We start from the raw sequence: 21,810 nt of genomic DNA, 5'->3' as shown, positions 1-21,810 counted from the left end.
ACAAGGGAGGGGCGGCGGGGGAATTCAGGAAGCCTTCCCCCCTCCCCACAAAGAAGCAACATGCTTCACAACGGATGATCGATTTGAAAAGCTGCTTCGCTTTAGCACCCGCTGCCAGGCCGGCGCACGGGCACGACGATGCTTCTCGGTCCGCGCAGGCAGGGCAGGCGAACCCCTTCCCCCACAAGTCGCTTTGGTAGGCAGGTGCCCCCTTCCTCCCCCACGGGTCACAGGGTGCTCTCCAGCGTGTTGTAGTTGTCCTTAAAGCTCTTGAGTTCCAGGAAGTGCTTGGCTCGTTTGCTCTTCTGGCTGGAGGGCAGGTAGGTGACCTGGATAGTGGTAGGGCCGGAGACGTCAGGGGAGAGCGTCAGGTCCTTGGCCGCGGACTGGTGCTGCCGCTGGCTGCCGCCTCCGCGGGCCTTGATGCTGCGGACACGGAAAAGAGAGGGGGCGTGATTAGATCCACTGGAGGAGAGAAAGCAAGATTGGCCGGGTCGCAGGGGGGAGCCAGTACAGAGTAGAAGAAGAAGAGTTGGTTTTTTATACCCCGCTTTTCTCTACCTTTAAGGAGTCTCAAAGCGGCTGGCAATCGCCTTCCCTTCCCATCCCCACAACAGGCACCTTGTGAGGTCAGTGGGGCTGAGAGAGTTCAGAGAGAACTGTGACTGGCCCAAGGTCACCCAGCTGGCTTCATGTGGAGGAGTGGGGAGTCGAACCCGGTTCTCCAATTAGAGTCTGCCGCTCATATGGAGGAGTCTGGAATCAAAACCGCTTCTCCAGATTAGAGTCCGCCGCTCACCGGGGGGTGGGGGAAAGCGGGGAATCAAACCTGGTTCTTCAGATTAGAGTACACTGCTCTTAACCTCTACACCACAGTAGTGGAGAGGGTGGCAGATTAGGACCTTGGGCCTCCCGAGTTCGAATCCTCATTTCTTCCGCAGAAGCTCGCTGGGTGGCCCTTGGGCCTGCCGCAAACTCTCAGCCTGGCCTACCTCACAGGGTAGTTGTGGTGAGGAAACCGAGGAGGGGAAAAACAATGATCTAAGCTGCTTTGAATCCCAACCAGGAGAAAAGCCAAATATATTTTATCAAATGTGTAAAAAAACTATTTCCAAGGTCACACGTCAAAAACTGCATTCATAATAAGTGATAATTCTTAACAAAAACGTGGGAGATGCTGCTTGAAAATAAAGACTTTATTTTTAAGCGGCATCTCCCACATTTATCAACACTCTTAGAGGATAGCATATACCGAGTCTAGGACATGAGCCCAGTTGTTTCTTATTGATGACCTATTTATATTCTGATTCTGCTGGAAAATTTTGGTTTCGATAATCATGGGCTATATTGACTGAGGAAGAAACCAAAACATGAACTATCAGCCAGCATTCCTGTCTTGTAATTTTGCTGTGTGACTTTGTTAAGAACTAATACTTTGTTAGGAATTAAAACTTATTATGAATACAGTTTTTGACGTGCGACTTTGCAAACTGCTTTATCACGTATTTGATACTGAGTTACTGATGAATTGTCTGTCATAGTGTGACACAAATTTAATTATTTTTTGCATGTCACTTTTCATAAATTTTACACACAGTTTTGGCTAAGCTCTTTGAATTCTTGTGGTTGACCTCTTGTACTGTGTACCTTTGTCTCGCAGATTTTGAGGTCTTCCTTTACCTTTTTTCTACTAGGAAAAGTAGGAAGACAGCAGGAAAAGAGGAAGGCCCAACATAAGGTGGATGGACTCACATGAACACATGAAGCTGCCTTCTACTCAATCAGCCCCTCGGTCCATCAAAGTCAGTATTGTCTACTCAGACCGGCAGTGGCTCTCCAGGGTCTCAGGCAGAGGTCTTTCACATCACCTACTTGCCTAGTCCCTTTAACTGGAGATGCCAGGGATTGAACCTGCGACCTTCTGCATGCCAAGCAGATGCTCTACCGCTGAGCCATGCCCCCTCCCCCATTTTAGGCTGACTCAATCAAGGAAACCACGGTCCTCAGTTTGCCAGACCTGAGCAAGGCTGATAGCGATAGGACGTTTTGGAGGACATTAATTCATAGGGTTACCGGTCGGAAGCGACTTGACGGCATTTAACACACACACGGTGCCAATCAACTTCGTACCGTGCCCACCAAAAGAACATTTTAGGCTGGCCGTCCAGGACTTCTGCCTCCATAGTCCCCACTGATATCCTGCTTGGCCAGAATGGGGTGGGGTGGGAAAAGACCCCTTCCTATCCTCCTTCCCTGACCACCCTCCCCAGATCTGCCCTGTGACTCACATTGCTGCCAGTTCGTGCAATGCTTCTTGGTACTTCAGATACTCCGCTTGGCCGAAAGTCTAGAGCACAAAAGAGAAGTGGGAGTTAGGAATACCTGCTGGTGTCTTCGTTTCTCTATCGCACCCACCCTGAACCTCATATTAAGCAGAAAGAAACAAGCTTGTCTTAAGGGAAACGGGAAAATAGCGCTCTTGGTTCTACATCAACAGGATCAGGCCCTTTGAGAGGACACTCTAAGTCCGTTTTACAGATGTTTGCAGGACGTTTCCTAGAAGTGGTAACAGTTTGATCTTATTTTGACCCTCGAGTTCACATTTTAGGTCACCTGCTGGCAGGGTCAGTAGTGGGCAGTGTTGTCCCTTGGCAACAGTCCAAGAGGGCGGATCCCTGAAGTCCATGTGTCTGTAGGGTTGCCAGGTCCTTCTTCGCCACCAGCAGGAGGTTTCTGGGGCGGAGCCTGAGGAGGACGGGGTTTGGGGAAGGGACTTCAATGCCATAGAGTCCGATTGCCAAAGTGGCCATTTTTCTCCAGGGGAACTGATCTCTATCGGCTGGAGATCACTTGTAATAGCAGGAGATCTCCAGCTAGTACCTGGAGGCTGGCAACCCTATCCGCTGCCCAGTCTTTTCAGCTAGAGATGCCGGGGATTGAACCTGGGACCGTCTGCATGCCAAATGGAGGCTCCGCCGCTGAGCCACGGCCCCTCCTTCTGAGGGACCGAGCCTATCGAGAGGAGAGCACCAGCAGCCTGGCAGGTGGAGGAGTTTGCTATTTTAAGTGCTGACAGACCAGAGTCCCGCTGACACAGGGGTTCCCCCACTGGCAGCTGGCCAGTTGCGCCGGGAAAGCAGGGCAAGATGGTGGCAGCTGCTCCTCGCACTTGCCCCCCAATGTCCGGTCCACTGAAATTTCCCGTCTCTGATTGTGGTGTGCAATCTCGCCAGCGTCTGCTGCAGAGGGAACAGGCAACTTTGCCCTTACTGGGAAGGAAAGGAGGGCAGCCGCTGAAAGTAGCTCACGACGACCCTGCAACGGGAGTCGGTGCAGCGATGTGGCCAGAGTGAATGCTGGACGAGGTTGGAAGATATATGGGCTCAGATCCCTGCTCCGCTGTGAAGCCAAGTCTGAGCTACCTCTCAGCCTACCCTACCTCATAAGAACACAACCAAAGCCCTGCTGGATCAGACCGAGGCCCATCGAGTCCAGCAGTCTGTTCATACAGACTGTTCACACAGCGGCCAACCAGGTGCCTCTAGGAAGCCCACAAGAAAGTCGACTGCAGCAGCACCATCCTGCCTGTGTCCCAAAGCACCTAATATCATAGGTATGCTCCTATGATCCTGGAGAGAATAGGTATGCATCATGACTAGTATCCATTTTGACTAGTAGTCATGGATAGCCCTCTCCTCCATGAAGATGTCCACTCCCCTCTCAAAGCCTTCCAAGTTGGCAGCCATCACCATATCCTGGGGCAGGGAGTTCCACCATTTAACTATGAATTGTGTGAAGAAATACTTCTTTTTATCTGTTTTTAATCTCTAACCCTCCAGCTTCAGCAGATGATCCCGCGTTCTGGTATCATGAGAGAGGGAGAAAAGCTTCTCCCTGTCCAATCTGTCCATACCATGCATAATTTTATAGGCCTCTATCAACCTCATAAGGTTGTTGGCTGGGTATAAGCTTTCATGAGTCACAGCTCACTTCTTCAGATCTGAAGAAGTGAGCTGTGATGCACAAAAGCTCATAACCTGCCAGAAATGTTGTTAGTCTTTAAGGTGCTACTGGACTCTTGCTCTTTTCTACTGCTACAGACAGACTAACGAAGGCTGCCGATCGTGATCTATCACAAGACTGTTGTAAGGATAAAACTGGGGGCTCTCTTAAAAACTCTGCCACAGGCATAGACAGGTTTACATGGGGATTAGACAGACTCATGGAGTAGAGGTCTCTCAGTGACTAAAGGGAACCTCCAAATTCAGAGGCAGTCAACCTTTGAATAGCAGTGCCAGGAGGCAAATTCAGGGGAAGGCCTCGGCCTCTCTGCCCTGTTGCTGGCCCTCCAGAGGAACTGGTTGGCCACTGAGTGAGACAGGATGCTGGACTAGATGGGCCGCGTGTCTGATCCAGCAGGGCTGTTCTTACGTTCTTAACTCCGCCCTGAACCTCTATGAAAAAGGGCAGGATTTTATTCAAAAAGTGACGGATCACTCTTACACACTCCAGAATATACCCTAGTTATGTTTTCAGACTTCAGAAGAGAAGCTGTAGAGGAAGTTACCCCTTGCAGGTCAGAGACTGCTTTGGATTTCCAGCAAAATAAACAACAAAAAATCCTCTAGAGATCACTGCAGACTGCAGGGGGGAAAACTATTAATAAGTAGAGAGAGGAAGTCTACTTGTGAAGACAGTGGCTGCTGTGGAAAGCCCCCAACAGTCAGTACATCCGAGGAAAGAAAGGCTTAAGAAAGCCAACCTGCTCTTCTCTCCAGTGGAAGAAAGTTTAGCAGGCAGCAGCAATGGGAGAGACCAAATCCAGCTCTCTGAGTTTGCATCAAAGATCACCTCCCGTGTGGCAATTCATATACCAGGCCCGATTTTGTACTCAACTGTACTTATTCTGTCCGATGGTTATAGAACATAAGAAAGGCCATGCTGGATCAGACCAAGGTCCATCAAGTCCAGCAGTCTGTTCACACAGAGGCCAACCAGGTGCCTATAGGAAGCCCACGAACAAGATGACTTCAGCAGCATTCTCCTGCCTGTGTTCCACAGCACCTAAAATAATAGGCATGCTCCTCTGATCCTGGAGACAATAGGTATGCATCATGACTAGTATCCATTTTTACTAGTAGCCATGAATAGCCCTCTCCTCCATGAATATGTCCACTCTTCTCTTAAAGCATTCCAAGTTGGCAGCCATCATCACATCCTGGGGCAGGGAGTTCCACAATTTAACTACGCATTGTGTGAAGAAATACTACCTTTTATTGGTTATGAATCTGTCACCCTCCAGCTTCAGCTGATGACCCCGTGTTCTAGTATTACAAGAGAGGGAGAAAAGCTTCTCCCTGTCCGCTCTCTCCAAACCATGCATAATTTTATAGACCTCTATCATGTCTCCCCTCAGCTGCCTTCTTTCCAAGCTAAATAGCCCTAAGCATCTTAACCGCTCCCCATAGGACAGTTGCTCTAGTCCCCTGATTATTTGGGTTGCTCTTTTCTGCACCTTCTCAAGCTCTGCAATATACTTTTTTAGGTGTGGTGACCAGAACTGTACACAGCATTCCAAGTGTGGTCTCACCATAGATTTTTACAAGGGCAGTATGATAGCAGCAGTTTTACTCTCTATTACTCGTCTAATTATGGCCAGCATGGAATTTGCCTTTTTCACAGCAGCTGCACGCTGGGTTGACATCTTAACTGAGCTATCCACTATCACCCCAAGATCCCTTTCTTGGTCTGTCGCTGTCAGCACAGATCCCATCACTGTATATGTGAAGTTGGGATTTATTGCCCCAATATGCATCACTTTACACTTGCTCACAAGTGAGCCGTCTCAAGCAGTCCAATGGGAAAAGTGGGCTGTCAATCTAACAAATGAAATGAAACCAGCCTGACACTGGCTGTGCTGCCGCACACAAGGGTTTTAAACCCCTGCTCCCCGCGACAGCCCGAGGAGAACGCACTCACCCCTGTCCCGTAGCGGGCACTGTCGTACCCATCCAGGAGAGTGTCGATCAAAGTCTTGCGGACGCCTTTGAAGGGGGTGCTGGAGTTCCGCAGGTCCAGCAGGTAGGCGCGGAAGTTCTTCCCTATCGAGGACTTGGGGTGCCTTCCTTCCGCTGAAAATGGGATCTCTGCGGGAAGAGATGCGAGAGAATGAGCACGGGGCGCCCTCCGCAGGCTGAAATGAGGCAGGCAGGGCCTGTGTCTCCCTCTGGGCTCAATTCTGCTCTGAGCTGACTGGATGCGCACAGAAAGAAAAACAGACAATCTGTGTTCTGCTACTCTGCGCCAGGGAAGCGAGAGGTCTCAAGTGCCACCCTCTGACCACTGGAAATCCTTGATTAGCACTAAGTATACCCTCACAGGCTTATTTTCACAGCACAAATATGGCTACTCGCGGCAGCACAAATATGGCCACCCGCGCCAGTCTGCAGTTAGACAGACAGATTTATTAAATACAGTCACTGGCCAGCATAAGAGTAAAAAAAGAAACAATCACAATAGTACCCAATCGTACAATCAGCGACCTGTTTCACATAGCAACAACTATCTCCGTATTCTGGTAGCAATATAACAAAACTTTGCCACTGTGTGCGAGATGGTAGGATTCTTATCTTCACATAGAAAATTAAAAACATAAGGAAAGGCCATGCTGAATCAGACGAAGGCCCATCGAGTCCAGCAGTCTGCTCGCACAGTGGCCAACCAGTGGCCTCCAGGAAGCCCACAAGTAAGATGACTGCAGCTTTATCCTGCCTGTGTTCTACAGCGCCGAATATAACAGGCCTGCTCCCTGGAGAGAATAGGGATGCATCATGACTAGTATCCATTTTTACTAGTAGCCATGGATAGCCCTATCCTCCATGAACATGTTCACTCCCCTCTTCAAGCCTTCCAAGTTGGCAGCCATCAACACATCCTGGGGCAAGGAGTTCCACCATTTAACTATGTGTTGCGTGAAGAGATACTTCTTTTTATCAGTTTTGAATCTCTCACCCTCCAGCTTCAGCCGGTGAACCCCAAGTCCTAGTATCATGAGAGAGGGAGAAAAGTTTCTCCCTGTCCCCTCTCTCCAAACCATGCATAATTTTATAGACCTCTATCATGTCTCCTCTCAACCGCCTTCTTTCCAAGCTAAACAGCCCTAAGCGTCCTAATTCACCATTAGGACACTAACATGACTACAGTGGTAAGCGCTCCTTCCTTGGAGCGGAGGTGGTCCCTTCCAACTCTATGATTCTAGTTTGAAGTTTGATTCAGGCCATCAGCAGGGAAAGTCTTAAGAACCTGGCAGCAATGCAGGGAGGCAGAGCATGCCTTCTCCAAACCGGTGCCAGGATGAGACATCGCCGTTCACAGGCAAAGAGTGTCAAGTTCTTATTTTGCCTCTAAGGTTCAGGAAATGAGGACGCCAAGCCTTGCTGGCTTCCAGCGAAAGAAGCAAAACCAACAAAAGAAAACCCTGGGTACCAAAACCAAGCTCAAATTCATTCTCCCCACCATCACAGCCATAACCACTGGAATAATGTGTGTCATCAAGCCTCAACTGACTCATAGACTCCAAGATCGTGGGGTTTTCAAGGCAAGAGATGAGCAGAGGTGGCTGGCCATTGCCTTCTTCTGCACAGCAACCCCGTCTTCCCTGGTGGTCTCCCATCCGAGTACTAACCATGGTTAACCCTGCTTAGCTTCCAAGCTCTGGCAAGGTCAGGCTAGGCTGGGTTATTAGGCTGCTAAGGACTGGAAACATGCTGTAAAAAATGAATGACTTTTGGAAACATTTGGAAAGCAGACTTCTACAGCCAAGACCGCACTTTGAGGCTTTTCTGTGCTTCTGTGATGATGGAGAAGAAGAGTTGGTTTTTATATGCCGACTTTCTCTTCCTTTTCAAGGAGACTCAGACCAGCTTACAATCACCTTCCCTCCCACTCCCCACAACAGACACCCTGTGAGGTAGGTGGGGCTGAGAGAGCTGTGACTAGCCCAGGGTCACCCAGCAGGCTTCATGTGGAGGAGTGGGGAAACCAACCCGGTTCACCAGATAAAGAGTCCACCACTCATGTGGAGGAGCGGGGAATCGAACTCGGTTCTCCAGATTAGAGTCCACCACTCTTAACCACTACACCACGCTGGCTGATGTCAACACAGCCCTGGCCTAAGATACATACACAGAGCAACAGTTTTCTTCCTTGTGGGCTCCTCCACCTCTGCCTTTCCCTCACTTCCGAGCAGTTTCAAGAAGCCCCAGGGTGGCAGAGAGAGCCAGCTCACATGAAACCTAGGGCCTGCCAGCTGTCAACCAGAGAGAAACAGTGTGGTGTAGTGGTTAAGAGCAGTGGTTTGGAGTGGTGGACTCTGATCAGGAGAACCGGGTTGGATTCCCCACTCCTCCACATGAGCGGTGGAGGCTAATCTGGCGAACTGGATTTGTTTCCACCACTCCTACAAACCCAGCTGGGTGACCTTGGGCTAGTCACAGCTCTCTCAGCCCCACCTACCTCACAGGGTGTCTGTTGTGGGGAGGGGAAAGGAAGATGATTGTAAGCTGGTTTGATTCTTCCTTAAGTGATAGAGGAAGTCGTCATATAAAAACCAACTCTTCTTCTTCGAGTCTGCCTTGCTGAGACTTGTCGTGGCTCGGAAGTAGGATTGCCGGCTCAGGGATGGGAAATCCCTGGAGATTTGGGGGGTGGAGCCTGGGGAGAGTAGTGGGAAGGATCACAGCAGGGTATAATGCCATACAGTCCACCCTCCGAAGCAGCAGTTTTCTCCAGGGGATCTGACCTCTGCTCTCTGGAGATTGGTTGTTATTCTGGGGGATCTCCAGATCCCACCTGAAGGCTGGCAACCCTACTCACAGAATCACAGAGTTAGAAGGGATCACCAGGGTCATCGAGTCTGACCCCTTGCATGGTGCAGGAAATTCACAACTATCCCGCACCCCCAGTGACCCCTACTTCACGCCAAAAAGATGGGGAAAAAAACCTCCAGGATCCCTGGCCAATCTAGCCTGGAGAAAAATTGCTTCTTGACCCCAAAGTGGTGGCATTACCCTGGGCATGTAAGAAAGAGCCAAGAGAACCAAACACTGACAGAACCCTTCCTGCCCTCCCTCTCGTGATCTGCCTAAGTTCACAGAATCAGAAGCCTTTCCTGTCTGTAGATGGCCTTGTCATAACATGATTCCCCCCTACCCTTACCTGAATTTCGGATAGCATCCAGGGCCTTCATCCTGTACAAGTAGGAATAGCAAACTGCAAGGAAACACACAAAGGTTGGAGTCAGTGCAATGCAATACCAGAACGCAGGGGATCATCTGCTGAAGCTGGAGGGTGACAGATTCAAAACAGATACAAGGAAGTATTTCTTCACACAACTGCAGAGTTAAATGGTGGAACTCCCTGCCCCAGGACGTGGTGATGGCGGCCAACTTGGAAGGCTTTAAGAGGGGAGTGGACGTGTTCGTGGAGGAGAGGGCTATCCATGGCTACCAGTCAAAATGGACGCTAGACATGATGTGTACCTATTTTCTCCAGGATCAGAGGAGCATGCTGTGAAACACAGGCAGGACAATGCTGTTGCAGCCGTCTTGTTTGTGGGCTTCCTAGAGGCACCTGGTTGGCCACTGTGTGAAGAGACTGCTGGACTTGATGGGCCTTGGTCTGATCCAGCATGGTCTTTCTTATGTTCTTATTCTCAGGCAATGGGAGAAGCAGAGGGACACCTCCCCAACCACACCCCTGATTACTGAAGGATGTGAGATACAGTTGGAGATGTGAAGACCCAGAAAAAAAAGAGGACTGTTTTTGGGGAGGGGAGTTTTTTCTTCCCTAGGCCCTTTTTTTCAATTTTCCCAAGGGAAAAATTGGAAATTTTGGGGAGTATTGGGGAAAAAAACCCTCCTATGAAATATTTTCTCCTTTGGAATGAGTTCAGTGCTTTCACAGACAGGTTGAGCAAGATGTCGATGTACACAGCTCTGAAATCCAAGATGCGTTTGGGCACCTAGAAGGATAACTAATCTTATGAGCATGCAGGGCTTTCGTTGCTTTTCAACTCTTGCGTACCTTCTGTAGTCCTTTGGACCCAACATGGTTTAACCTTTTCTCCACTCCCTCAAACCACTGAGATACCATATACCCAAATGTTGGGTAACAAGTAGCTTATTGCCCTACTTTGCAGGAGGGGGAAACTAATGGTATACAGAAACTAATGGTATACAGAAATAAGTAGAAATAATTATAGATTATTGCCTTCAAGGGAATCATATCTATAGATATTATAGAAATAATCATGTAATGCCACTTACGCAGTCCAGGTTGGCACGGACGCTGGCGGGGGGACTCGGGCGCCGGTCTCCCAGTACTGCCCCGCACTGGTGTCCAGGGGGGTGGTCCGGGGGGGGGGGGGCGGAGCTGCCAGTAGGGAGCTTCCTGTCCCCTTTCGGCCCGATACAATGATAGGGAGAACAGCGTTGCTGCGCCAGCTTTTTTTGCTGGCGTAGTCTTGCTGTTCTCAGTGGGGCAAAATGCCCCATTTAAAAAAATAAAAAAGCCAACGAAGGGCTTTTTAAAGCCTTTCAGCAGCCGGGGAACAGCTCTGGAGGCGCCGTGGCGGTGCCTCGGCCATGCTGTCCCCAGCCACCGGAGGCTCAGGAATGAGCTGCCTTTCATTCATAACTTTTAAAGCCCATAAAAATGTGAAATGTCACCATTTCATATGCTCAGTATTTATAAATGATGCATTTTTATGTTGGTAAAGCAACAAAGTTAGCTTACGTTTGATAGGACTATAACAGTTCAATCCTACACAGAATTACTCCAGTCTAAACCTATTCATTTCTACAGGCAGTTCATGAGAGGGAGGGCATCTTGGCCATCTTCTGGGCATGGAGTAGGGGGTCACTGGGGGTGTGGGGGGGAGGTAGTTGGGAATTTCCTGCATTGTGCAGGGGGTTGGACTAGATGACCCTGGTGGTCCCTTCCAACTCTATGATTCTATTGGAGTAACTCTGCGTAGGATTGCACTGTAGGTATTGCGTATATTTCCGTTTCCCCCCAAATTCCTGTTTTTCCCCCCTGGGAAGAAAAACTGGGGAAAAACTCCCGTGGCTTCAACACTTCCACAAATTTTACATTTCTAGATACAGTACATGGACTCCTCGGTGTCTCCAGCTGGTGGAGTCGGACGTCATCTTGGGACAATAGCTGGGGCTCATATTTGATGTCCTGGACCCGGGACAGCCGGATGTCGGTTTCTTCTTTCAAGCCCTGAGAGAAGACGAGAACAAACAGAAACACACACTGTTGGAGGCTATAGTGGAGAAGGACTCAATTCAAGTGCATCAGCATCTTAAAGACCAACAACATTTTCCAGAAATCACACATGAACACCTGAAGCTGCCTTATGCTGAATCAGACCCTTGGTCCATCAAAGTCAGTATTGTCTACTCAGACTGGCAGCGGCTCTCCAGGGTCCCAGGCAGAGGTCCTTCGCATCACCTCCTTGCCTAGTCCCTTTAACTGGAGATGCCGGGGATTGAACCTGGGACCCCTGCCTGAGCCCCTGGAGAGCCATGGGGAGGAGCTGTGGGTCAGTGGTAGAACATCTGCTTGGCATGCAGAAGGTCCCAGGTTCAATCCCCTGCATCTCCAGTTAAAGGGACCAGGCAAGTAGGTGATGTGAAAGATCCCTGCCTGGGACCCTGGAGAGCCATGGGGAGGGGCTGTGGGTCAGTGGCAGAGCATCTGCTCAGCATGGAGAGGGGAATCGAACACGGTTCTCCAGATCAGACTCCACCACTCCAAACTTTTATGCATAATAATAATAATATCAGTTTTATCTGTTCTATCGGTTCTACCTATTTTATCTGTTTTCCACCTTCTGTGTTCATTATTATTTTAAATAAATAAAAATTAAAACAATTATAAAAGGTAAAGGTCCCCTGTGCAAGCACCGGGTAATTCCTGACTCATGGGGTGACGTCACATCCCGACGTTTTCTAGGCAGACTTTTGTTTACGGGGTGGTTTGCCAGTGCCTTCCCCAGTCATCTTCCCTTTACTCCCAGCAAGCTGGGTCCTCATTTTACCGACCTGGGAAGGATGGAAAGCTGAGTCAACCTTGAGCCGGCTACCTGAAACCGACTTCCGTCGGGATCGAACTCAGGTTGTGAGCAGAGCTTTTGACTGAAGTACTGCAGCTTAACACTCTGTGCCACGGGGCTCCTAAAACAATTATAGTTAAGTCTAAATCAAGATTCCACTTATGTGAACGCCCCGGCTTAAGCATGGGTTGTTTTCAGGCTGTCATAGAGACTCCCCCAGAGCAAAGGCCATATATCCAGTTTCTGTAGAGACAAACCAGGATCCTTGCGATTCTCTGCAAGTGGAATAATGGTTTTATAAAGTAACCATATGTAAAATAAAACCAGGGTTCTGGGTTACAACCGAGCCAAGAAAGAGAAGAATTGTTTTTTATATGCCGACTTTCTCTACCACTTAAGAGAGAATCAAACCAGCTTACAAACACCTTCCCTGTGAGGTAGGTGGGACTGAGCTGTACGAGAACTGTGACTAGCCCAAGATCACCCAGCAGGCTTCATGTGGAGGAGTGGGGAAACAAATCCAGTTCACCAGATTAGCCTCCGCAGCTCATGTGGAGGAGTGGGGAATCAATCCTGGTTCTCCAGATCAGAGTCCACCGCTCCAAATCACCGCTCTTAACCACTACAACATGCTGACTCTCACCAAGTCCCACAGCTGTCACCTTGTTTTTAAACACCTCCCCCCAGGCTCTGAACTTCTTGTCTTCCCTGGGGGTGAACAATCTTCCAAAAGTTGCTCGCAGACCAACCTTGGATGCGTGCTGCCCAACTGGGACGTGGGGACCGCGGCGGGACTTCATGGCGAAGCGCATGATCTGCCTCTTGACGAAGATGAAGAGCAGCACAAAGACCTGAGAAAGGAAGCCAGGAAAAGTGGCAAGAGTCAAGATACGGATAAATCAAAATAGGCTTCAAGACCCCCCCCCCCCAATAAAAAGATACCGCCTATGAGAGTTGAGACATGAGCCAGCAAAGTGATGCTGCAGCACAGAAGGCCAATAATGTTCAGGGCTATAACAATCCCTTTCCAAGAGCTGAGAATTAAAAGCACCACTGTATGGGAGCACCAAGAGGATTTGGTTGGTTGGTTCTCAGCATATAAACACAATTCAGAGAGAACACTGACAAGAAAAGGAGGACACAGAGAAAAGATGTGGAATGGCCTTGAAATGGGACACACAAAGCAGTTGAGTCAGCCGATTTGGCCACGTGGATCCATGCCACGGTTACCTTGAGGATGGACTACTGCAATGTACTCTACATGGGTCCTCCCTTGAAGTGAACCCAGAAACTCCAGTTGGTACAGAATGACGCAGTCAGACTACTAGCCGGCGCCAGACAGAACATGCCCATCACACCAACCTTGCAGCCGCTCCATGGGCTACTGATCAGTTATGGGGCTCAATTCAAGGCACTGATTATCACCCACCAAACTCTTTTTTAAAAAAACTTTTTTATTGTTTTTTCATACATTCGATACAATCAATTAACATTGCCTTTCAATCTTTTCTAATTCTCAATTAAACTAACCTATATATAGCAATCATCTTCCCCTACTTTGACTTCCCCTCTTCCTTCTTCTATCTCTGACTTATCTTCGTAATCCTCTTAGCAATTATTTTCTAATTCTTTATGAAAAATCTTTATAAAACCTTCTACAGTTATTAGAAAAGGAAAAAAAAATAAAAACAGGAAAATTAACTTAGTCTAAGTTATAACCTTTAACATTTTGGACATTAAGTTCATTTTTGCAATAAACAATCCACGCCTCCCACTCCTTAACAAATTCGTTATCTTTTTGATTTACTAACTCAGTCAATTTTGCCATTTCTGCTAGTTCAAACATTTTATGAATCCAATCAGTTTTGTCCGGTATTTCAGTCATTTTCCATTTAGCTGCATAGACCATTCTCGCAGCTGTGGTGGCATAGAGTAAAAAGGTCCGTTGTGTTATAATGTAGTCTGGTATAATGCTTAACAATATCATCTCTGAAGTTTTAGGGATATTTTGTTGTAGAATTAACCTTAGCTCATTGTATATCATATCCCAAAAGTTTTTAGCTTTATCACAAAGCCACCAAGCATGGTGAAAAGAGCCAACTTTATCCTGACATTTCCAGCAGTTTGGTGACATTGTGCTGTACATTGCAGACAATTTTTTCGGTGTCAAGTACCATCTGTAAATCATTTTGTAGATATTTTCCCTTATCGATTGGGAAAGAATCTTTTTTATGTCTCTTGACCAAAGTCTTTCCCAACTTTTCAAGGGAATAGAATGACCAATTGTTTGTGCCCAGGTAATCATTGTTGGCTTGATTCTTTCTTGTTCTGTATATAGCAACAATAAAAGCTTGTACACCCACCAAACTCTTCACGGCTAAGACCCACGTACCAGCAGGACCGCCTCTCTTACTATGCTCCGCCAAGGCATGGTCATCTGAAGAGAACCTTTTGAAGGTTCCTCCATGCCAATTGGTAAAACCGGCAACTGCTCGCTGACTGTCATTTTCTGTAGTGGGCCCCTTGCCTTGTGGAACGGCCTGCCTCGGTAAGTCAGGAAGGCACCTACGCTACTGTTCCGCAAAATTTGCAAAACAGAAACGTAAACACCTGAAGCTGCCTTATACTGAATCAGACCCTCGGTCCATCAAAGTCAGGATAGTCTACTCAGAATGGCAGCGGCTCTCCAGGGTCTCAGGCAGGGGGCTTTCACATCACCTCGCCTAGTCCTTTTAACTGGAGATGCCGGGGATTGAACCTGGGACCTTCTGCATGCCAAGCAGAGGCTCTACCACTGAGCCACAGCCCCTCCCCAGGAGGGCATTCTTGCAACGGAATTAGATCTGTAGTGGAACAGAACAGTCCAGAGGGGGATCTTCATACAGGAGTGAGTACCTCGTTGCCTTGTACCTTTGTAACCCCAAATTCTACATCAGGGGTGTCAAACTCATTTGTTACGAGGGCCGGTATGACATAAATGCCACTTGGTCGGGCTGGGCCATGCCTCGCCAGCCCAGATTGGGAACGGGGTGGTGGTAGCAGTGGCTGCCTTGGCTGGCTCACGGGCCAGACAAGAGCTCTCAAGGGGCCGTATCCGGCCAGTGGGCCTTATGTTTGACACCCTTGCTCTACACAGCGCTGGCCTGGGCACTGGTGTTCACACTGTCACTCAATTTTGTATTTCTAGTCCCACTGTATTGCTTATTGGTTATCATACTTTATGATTACATTATTGCTCACACTTTCATTCAGTTTTGGAGTATTTTTGCACTGTTCATTTCAGGCCTCACCGTAGGACTCTTACCTGGGGAGGGGCTGTGGCTCAGTGGTAGAGCCTCTGCTTGGCATGCAGAAGGTCCCAGGTTCAATCCTCGGCATCTCCAGTTGAAGAGACTAGGGCAAGGAGGTGATGTGAAAGACCTCTGCCTGAGATCCTGGAGAGCCATGGACAGGGGCTGTGGCTCAGTGGTAGAGTCTCTTCTTGGCATGCAGAAGGTCCCAGGTTCAATCCCCGGCATCTCCAGTTAAAAGGGACTAGGCAAGTAGGTGATGTGAAAGACCTCTGCCTGAGATCCTGGAGAGCCATGGGGAGGAGCTGTGGGTCAGTGGGAGAGCATCTGCTTGGCATGCAGAAAGTCCCAGGTTCAATCCCCGGCATCTCCAGTTAAAGGGACCAGGCAAGTAGGTGATGTGAAAGACCCCCCTGCCTGAGACCCTGGAGAGCTGCTGCCGGTCTGAGTAGACTAAGAAAACGGAAAATAGGAATTGGCCCCAAGCCAGCATGTCCCATTGGTCACCGAGAGGTTATTCCCCCCTATCACGGATCAGGGGGGGAGTGGCCGCAGGCGGCCAGAGGGGCATATAAGCAGGGCATGTTCAGTGTGTAAGTTAGTTCTGTGCTGAAATCAAATAAAGCTGTATTGTTGAACTCCGTCTCTGATCTCGTGAATCCTTCCCACGCGGACTTAACATGCACAATTGCACTTCTTTTCTCTGTATGTACTTTAATCTCCTTCCAGTCACAGTGAAAAAGGCGGGCTGCAGATAAATAGGGCAGAGAGCACGTGGGCATCATTTTTCTTGAGCTATACAAAGCCAGGCCTAACCAGAAGACCCACACAAAGGGCTCAGTTAAGAAAGCATGACGACACTGCCAGGTTCTAAGAGAAATGAAATCTGTGTGTCCCCTAAGTAACCAAATGCTAAGCACACCCAGCTACTAAGCAAACACACAAGCCCTGCTTTGCGTACACAGTTCAGAGTACTATTCCAGCAACCTTAATGTTGGCCACTCTGACTGGCAGCAGCTCTCCGCGTCCCTGCAAGAGAAAGGTATTTCCTGGGTACTTTCTGTGAATCAAACACGGGAATTTCTTTATGCAAAACCATGTGCTCTGCGGCTGCCAGGTGCTTAAGGACGGGCAGCAAGGTAAATAGAGCAACCAGGCTTCGGCGTGCTCGCTATGCCTGATTCTGTGGGATATGATGGAAGCAAATTCATAGAATCATAGAGTTGGAAGGGGCCACCAGGGTCATCTAGTCCAACCCCCTGCACAATGCAGGAATTTCACAACTACCTCCCTCCTTCACACCCCCAGTGACCCGTACTCCATGCCCAGAAGATGGCCAAGATGCCGTCCCTCTCATCATCTGCCTAAGGTCATAGAATCAGCATTGCTGACAGATGGCCATCTAGCCTCTGCTTAAAAACCTCCAGGGAAGGAGAGCTCACCACCTCCCGAGGAAGCCTGTTCCACTGAGGAACTGCTCTAACTGTTAGAAAATTCTTCCTAATGACTAGATAGAAACTCTTGATTTAATTTCAAGCCGTTGGTTCTGGTCTGACCTTCTGGGGCAAGAGAAAACAACTCGGCACCCTCCTCTCTATGGCAGCCCTTCAAGTACTTGAAGATGGTTATCATGTCACCTCTCAGTCTTCTCCTCTTCTGGCAAAACAAACCCAGCTCCTTCGACCTTTCCTCATAGGACTTGGTCTCCAGACCCCTCACCATCTTTGTTGCCCTCCTCTGGACACGTTCCAGCTTGTCTACATCTTTCTTAAATTGTGGTGCCCAAAACTGAACACAACACTCTAGGTGAGGTCTAACCAGAGCAAGTTGTTTGGACGCAGGCCAGCTAGGCAGCTTCACTGTACATGCACTTAAGTTACTTGGTATCTCCTACTATTACAGTCGATCCCCAGATGACCAAGATCAGTTCCCCTGGAGAAAATGGTCGCTTTGGTGGGTGGACACTATGGCATTATATCCCGCTGAGGTCCTTCCCTTCCCCAAACCCCACCCTTCGCAGGCTCCACCCCCCAAATCTCCAGGTATTTCCCAAACCAGTGCTGGCAACCCTAGCTGTTAAACGTGTTGGAATAGGATAACCTGACTTCAAGGCCCCATGCCGTCATGAAGCTCTCTAGGTGGACCTGGGCCATTCCCCCCCACCCCCACAACATAATCTACAGTGAGTTAGCAGGACCTGACACTTAAAAGCAGATCAGTAACCTTCACCCTGAGGCTAATACATATCCATCTATACCCTCACGCACACAAAATATGTACACACATAAGTACAACACAGAGCAAGAATAGACAGACATCTGTACATATGTATATACACACATGTGGTGATGGTGGAATGTTGCAGATGAAATGATGGTGACCCATCATGGGATTTTCAATAGATGAGCAGAGGTAGTTTGCCATTGCCTACCTCTGCATAGCAAACCCTAGATTCCTTTGGTGGTGTCTCCCATCCAGTATTAACTAGGGCTGACCCTGCTTCGCTTCTGAGACCTGACAAGACTGGGCTAGCCTGGGCCATCCTGGTTGAGGCAAGAGATGAACAGAGGTGGTTTGTCATTGCCCGACTCTGCATAGCGACCCTGCGCTTCCCTGTTGGTCTCCCACCCAAGGACTAACCAGGGCTGACCCAGCTTAGCTTCTGAGATCTGACAAGATCGGGCTAGCCTGAGCCATCCAGGTCAAGGCAAGGCCCTATTCCTTGCTGTCAAGTTGCAGCATTATGTATGTATGTGAGTATAAAGAAAGCCACAGCCCTCAGTTTGCAAGACCTGAGCAACGCTGTTAACATTAAGACACGTTTTAAAGTCGGAAGCAACTTAATGGTACTTCTCTCTCTCTCACACACACACACACACACACACACACAAAGTGCCATCAAACCCTGACCTGGATAGCCCAGGCTAGCCTGATCTCATCAGATCTCAAAAGCTAAGTAGGGTCGGCCCTAGTTTGTACTTGGATTGGAGACCGCCAAGGAATACCAGTCACTCTGCAGAGGCAGGCAATGGCAAACCACCTCTGTTCATCTCTGCCCTGACCTGGATGGCCCAGGCTAGTCTGAGCTCATCAGATCTCGGAAGCTACGCAGGGTCAGCCATGGTCAGTACTTAGAAGGGAGACTACCAAGGAATACCAGGGTCGCTATGGAGACGCAGGAAATAGCAAACCTCCTCCAAATGTCTCTTGCCTTGAAAACCCCACAGGGTTGCTATAAATCTGTGACTTGATGGCACAAAAAAGAAGTGCCATCCAGTGTGGAAAGTGCAGCTGACTTTTGGCAATCCTGTAGGGCAAGAGATGTTCAGAGGTGGTTGGCCATTGACTGCCTCTGCTTAGCGACCCCAGACTTCCTTGGAGGTCTCCTTTCAAAGGACTAGCCAGGGCCAACTCTACTTAGTTTCCGAGATCTGACAAGAACAGGCTAGCTTGGGCTACCCAAGTCAGGGTAGGTGCTGGAAAGTGCCACCAAGTGACAGCCAACTTATGGCAATCCCGTAGGGTTTTTAAGGCAAGAGGTGTTTGGCGGTATTTTTTGCCATTGCCTGCCTCTGCGTCATGCCTCTGGACTTCCTTGAGAGTCTCCCATCTAAGTATTTATGGCGACCCTGTAGGGTTTTCAAGGCAAGAGATGGACAGAGGTGGTTTGCTATCACCTGTCTCTGCATCACAACCCTGGCCTTCCTTGAGGGTTTCCCATCAATTACTAGCCATGGTCCACCTTATTTAGGGCTTGCACATATTACCTATTTGGAGCCTTCCTTCTCACTGAAAGTCAGGCAAGTTACACAGCGTAAGGGGATGCAAACAATAAGATGAACTCTTGAATAAACAATGCAATAGGACAGTAAATAAATCTGAAACAAGCGGATGAATACATGCATGTGCGAGTACAGAAACCTGCATATACAAACATTAAATTGCGGCTTAAATTGCAGTAATGGGTTTAATTTACGGGCGGAAAGGTATCAGCTAGATATCAGAAAAAGGTTTTTTACAGTAAGAGTTGTTCGACAGTGGAATCAGCTGCCTCGGGAGGTGGTGAGCTCCCCCTCACTGGCAGTCTTCAAGCAGAGGCTGGACAAGCACTTGTCAGGGATGCTCCAGGCTGATCCTGCACTGAGTAGGGGGATGGACTAGATGGCCTGTATGGCCCCCTTCCAACTCTAGGATTCTATAAACAGACACGTATGAATGCAAGTACGTGTGCACGCACGTGTGTACATAAAGTTATGCAGAGGCTCAGCGGCAGAGCCTCTGCTTGGCATGCAGAAGGTCCCCGGTTCAATCCTCGGCATCTCCAGTTGAAGAGACTAGGGCAGTGGTTCCCAACCTTTTTTTGACCAGGGACCACTAGGACTTTTTTGTTCGGTACAGGGACCCCAAGGTTCAAAATAAAAATTCCGAGAATTTGAAAATAAACTTTAATCATAACTGTTAGTTAAACATTAAACTTAGAATAATATTTGAATATATATATTTTATAATAGAGAACTTTTAATTGAAAATATTAATTTATTATGGGTTTATAACTTTGTTTCGCGGACCTTAATTTAGTTCTCGCGGACCCCTGGGGGTCCACGGACCCCTGGTTGGGAACCAGTGGACTAGGGCAAGTAGGTGATGTGAAAGACCTCTGCCTGAGACCCTGGAGAGGGGCCGTGGCTCAGTGGCAGAGCCTCTGCTTGGCATGCAGAAGGTCCCAGGTTCCATCCCCAGCATCTCCAGTTAAAGGGACCAGGCAAGTAGGTGATGTGAAAGACCCCTGCCTGGGACCCTGGAGAGCTGCTGCTGGTCTGAGTAGACAATACTGACTTGGATGGACCAAGGGTCTGATTCAGTGTCAGGCAGCTGCATGTGTTCATGTGCAAGATGAAGGATGCTCCCTCCCAAACAGACAGAGCAGAGGGGAGGGTTGGGCGGCCCCCGCCGTCTCCATAGCAACCTCCTTCTCCTGGGCGTCCCCGCCCGACCGCCCCCCACGCCCACCCGCAGCTGGGCTCCCCCTTCCTTCCTTCCTTCCTCGCCCTCCGTCCCTCGGCGTGCCACGGCAGCCCCCCCCCCTTCGCTCGGGATTGTCCTCACCAGGCTCCCGTAGGCCATGACCAGAACCACGTTCACCCCGGAGAGCCAGTTGCTGTCGGACGCCGCCATCCCCGGCCCCGGCGCCTGGCCCAGCACCCCAGAGGGCCGCACAACATGGCGGCCCCCGAAGCCGGCCTGCTCCCCCGTCACGTGACGCCTAGAGCCGGCCTCCAGGCTGACGTCAGGTGACCGGAAGCCAAAGGAGGGGGGGAAGCTAGAGAAGCGGCAAACGGCATGAGACGGGCGGGGCGCGGTCACGTGACGACTGAACTCGTGTTTGGGCCGCCGTGGTGGATGTGGCTAGGGCTGCACTTCCGGTTTCCGGTTGAACGCGGGGGGGGGGCAGGCAGGATTCCATTCTCTGATCTGTTGGCGGACCGTTCGAAAGACATCAAAGCAAACATGGACTACATTAATTTATCATTTATTATAAATGCATTTATTATAAATGCTTACTTTGATAAATTAGTTTACTTTTGTAGACAAAAATTTTAAACCAGTTCTCTTACAAAGGGATTTCAAAGGGAGATTAGAAAGAGAAAATGCTGCATTACAACTAATACTGAAGCTCAAGACTATGCATTCTCCGGGATTTAACAGAGATTTGGGATTTCTGTCTCATTACCAATGCTGATTTCTCCATGCCTGCTGCCCCTCTGCATATCACACCTAATCCAATCACACCTGCTAATGTCATTTTCTTGCTTTTGACATTTGCATTGCCATTGTGTGTCTAATGCACTCGTCTCTGCTTAAGGATAGATGGACTCACAATCTAGCTGTATCTGAAGAATTAGCTGTGGCTCAAGAAAGCTCACACCTTGCGAGAAATTTTGTTAGTCTTTAAGGTGCCATTGGACTCTTGCCCTTTTCTAATTTTAAAACAATAAAAAAACCCCACAGAGACTGAAAGGAGTGTGCGAAGATATCTTTTCATGAGCGAGGAGCGAGAAGCCTCCCCCGCGAAACCACATTACCCTCCTTTCCCCTCATATGTGTGTTAAGTGCCATCAAGTCGTTTCGGACTCATGGCGACCCTATGAATCAGTGTCCTCCAAAACATCCTATCTTTAACAGCCTTGCTCAGATCTTGCAAATTGAGGGCCGTGGCTTCCTTTACTGAGTCAATCCATCTCTTGTTGGGTCTTCCTCTTTTCCCCCTGCCTTCCACTTTTCCTAGCATGATTGTTTTTTCCAGTGACTCTTGTCTTCTCATAATGTGACCAAAATATGATAGCTTCAGTTTAGTAATTTTAGCTTCTAAGGTCAGTTCAGGCTTGATTTGATCTAGAA

At 48.9% G+C, this 21,810-nt stretch overlaps 1 protein-coding gene across 1 annotated transcript; it reads right to left on the bottom strand.

The window, feature by feature from the left end:
* Positions 1–214: 214 nt before the first annotated feature.
* On the bottom strand, positions 215–20,655 carry C7H1orf43 (chromosome 7 C1orf43 homolog). The gene is made up of 7 exons (XM_056853036.1): positions 20,518–20,655; positions 12,871–12,972; positions 11,169–11,286; positions 9,217–9,270; positions 5,980–6,146; positions 2,289–2,347; positions 215–426 (listed from the first exon to the last, which is right to left on the bottom strand). Exons 1-7 carry the CDS (start codon positions 20,584–20,586, stop codon positions 228–230), a joined length of 768 nt encoding a protein of 255 aa, XP_056709014.1. The 5' UTR covers positions 20,587–20,655; the 3' UTR covers positions 215–227.
* Positions 20,656–21,810: the final 1,155 nt, after the last annotated feature.

The sequence above is a fragment of the Euleptes europaea genome, chromosome 7 (assembly GCF_029931775.1).
Source record: "Euleptes europaea isolate rEulEur1 chromosome 7, rEulEur1.hap1, whole genome shotgun sequence".
Classification (NCBI taxonomy): Eukaryota; Metazoa; Chordata; class Lepidosauria; order Squamata; family Sphaerodactylidae; genus Euleptes; species Euleptes europaea.
Note: the sequence above shows the minus strand (reverse complement) of the source record. Positions and strands in the feature narration are given on the sequence as shown.

Bases quoted from the DNA above. Each gene is read 5' to 3' on its own strand.
- C7H1orf43 (XM_056853036.1), bottom strand. From the start codon at position 20,586: ATGGCGGCGTCCGACAGCAACTGGCTCTCCGGGGTGAACGTGGTTCTG. The intron at 11,287-12,870 runs GTTGGTCTGCGA...GTCTTCTCTCAG, and splicing joins TTGGGCAGCACGCATCCAAG to GGCTTGAAAGAAGAAACCGA. The intron at 427-2,288 runs GTGAGTCACAGG...CCGTGTCCGCAG, and splicing joins TTGCACGAACTGGCAGCAAT to CATCAAGGCCCGCGGAGGCG.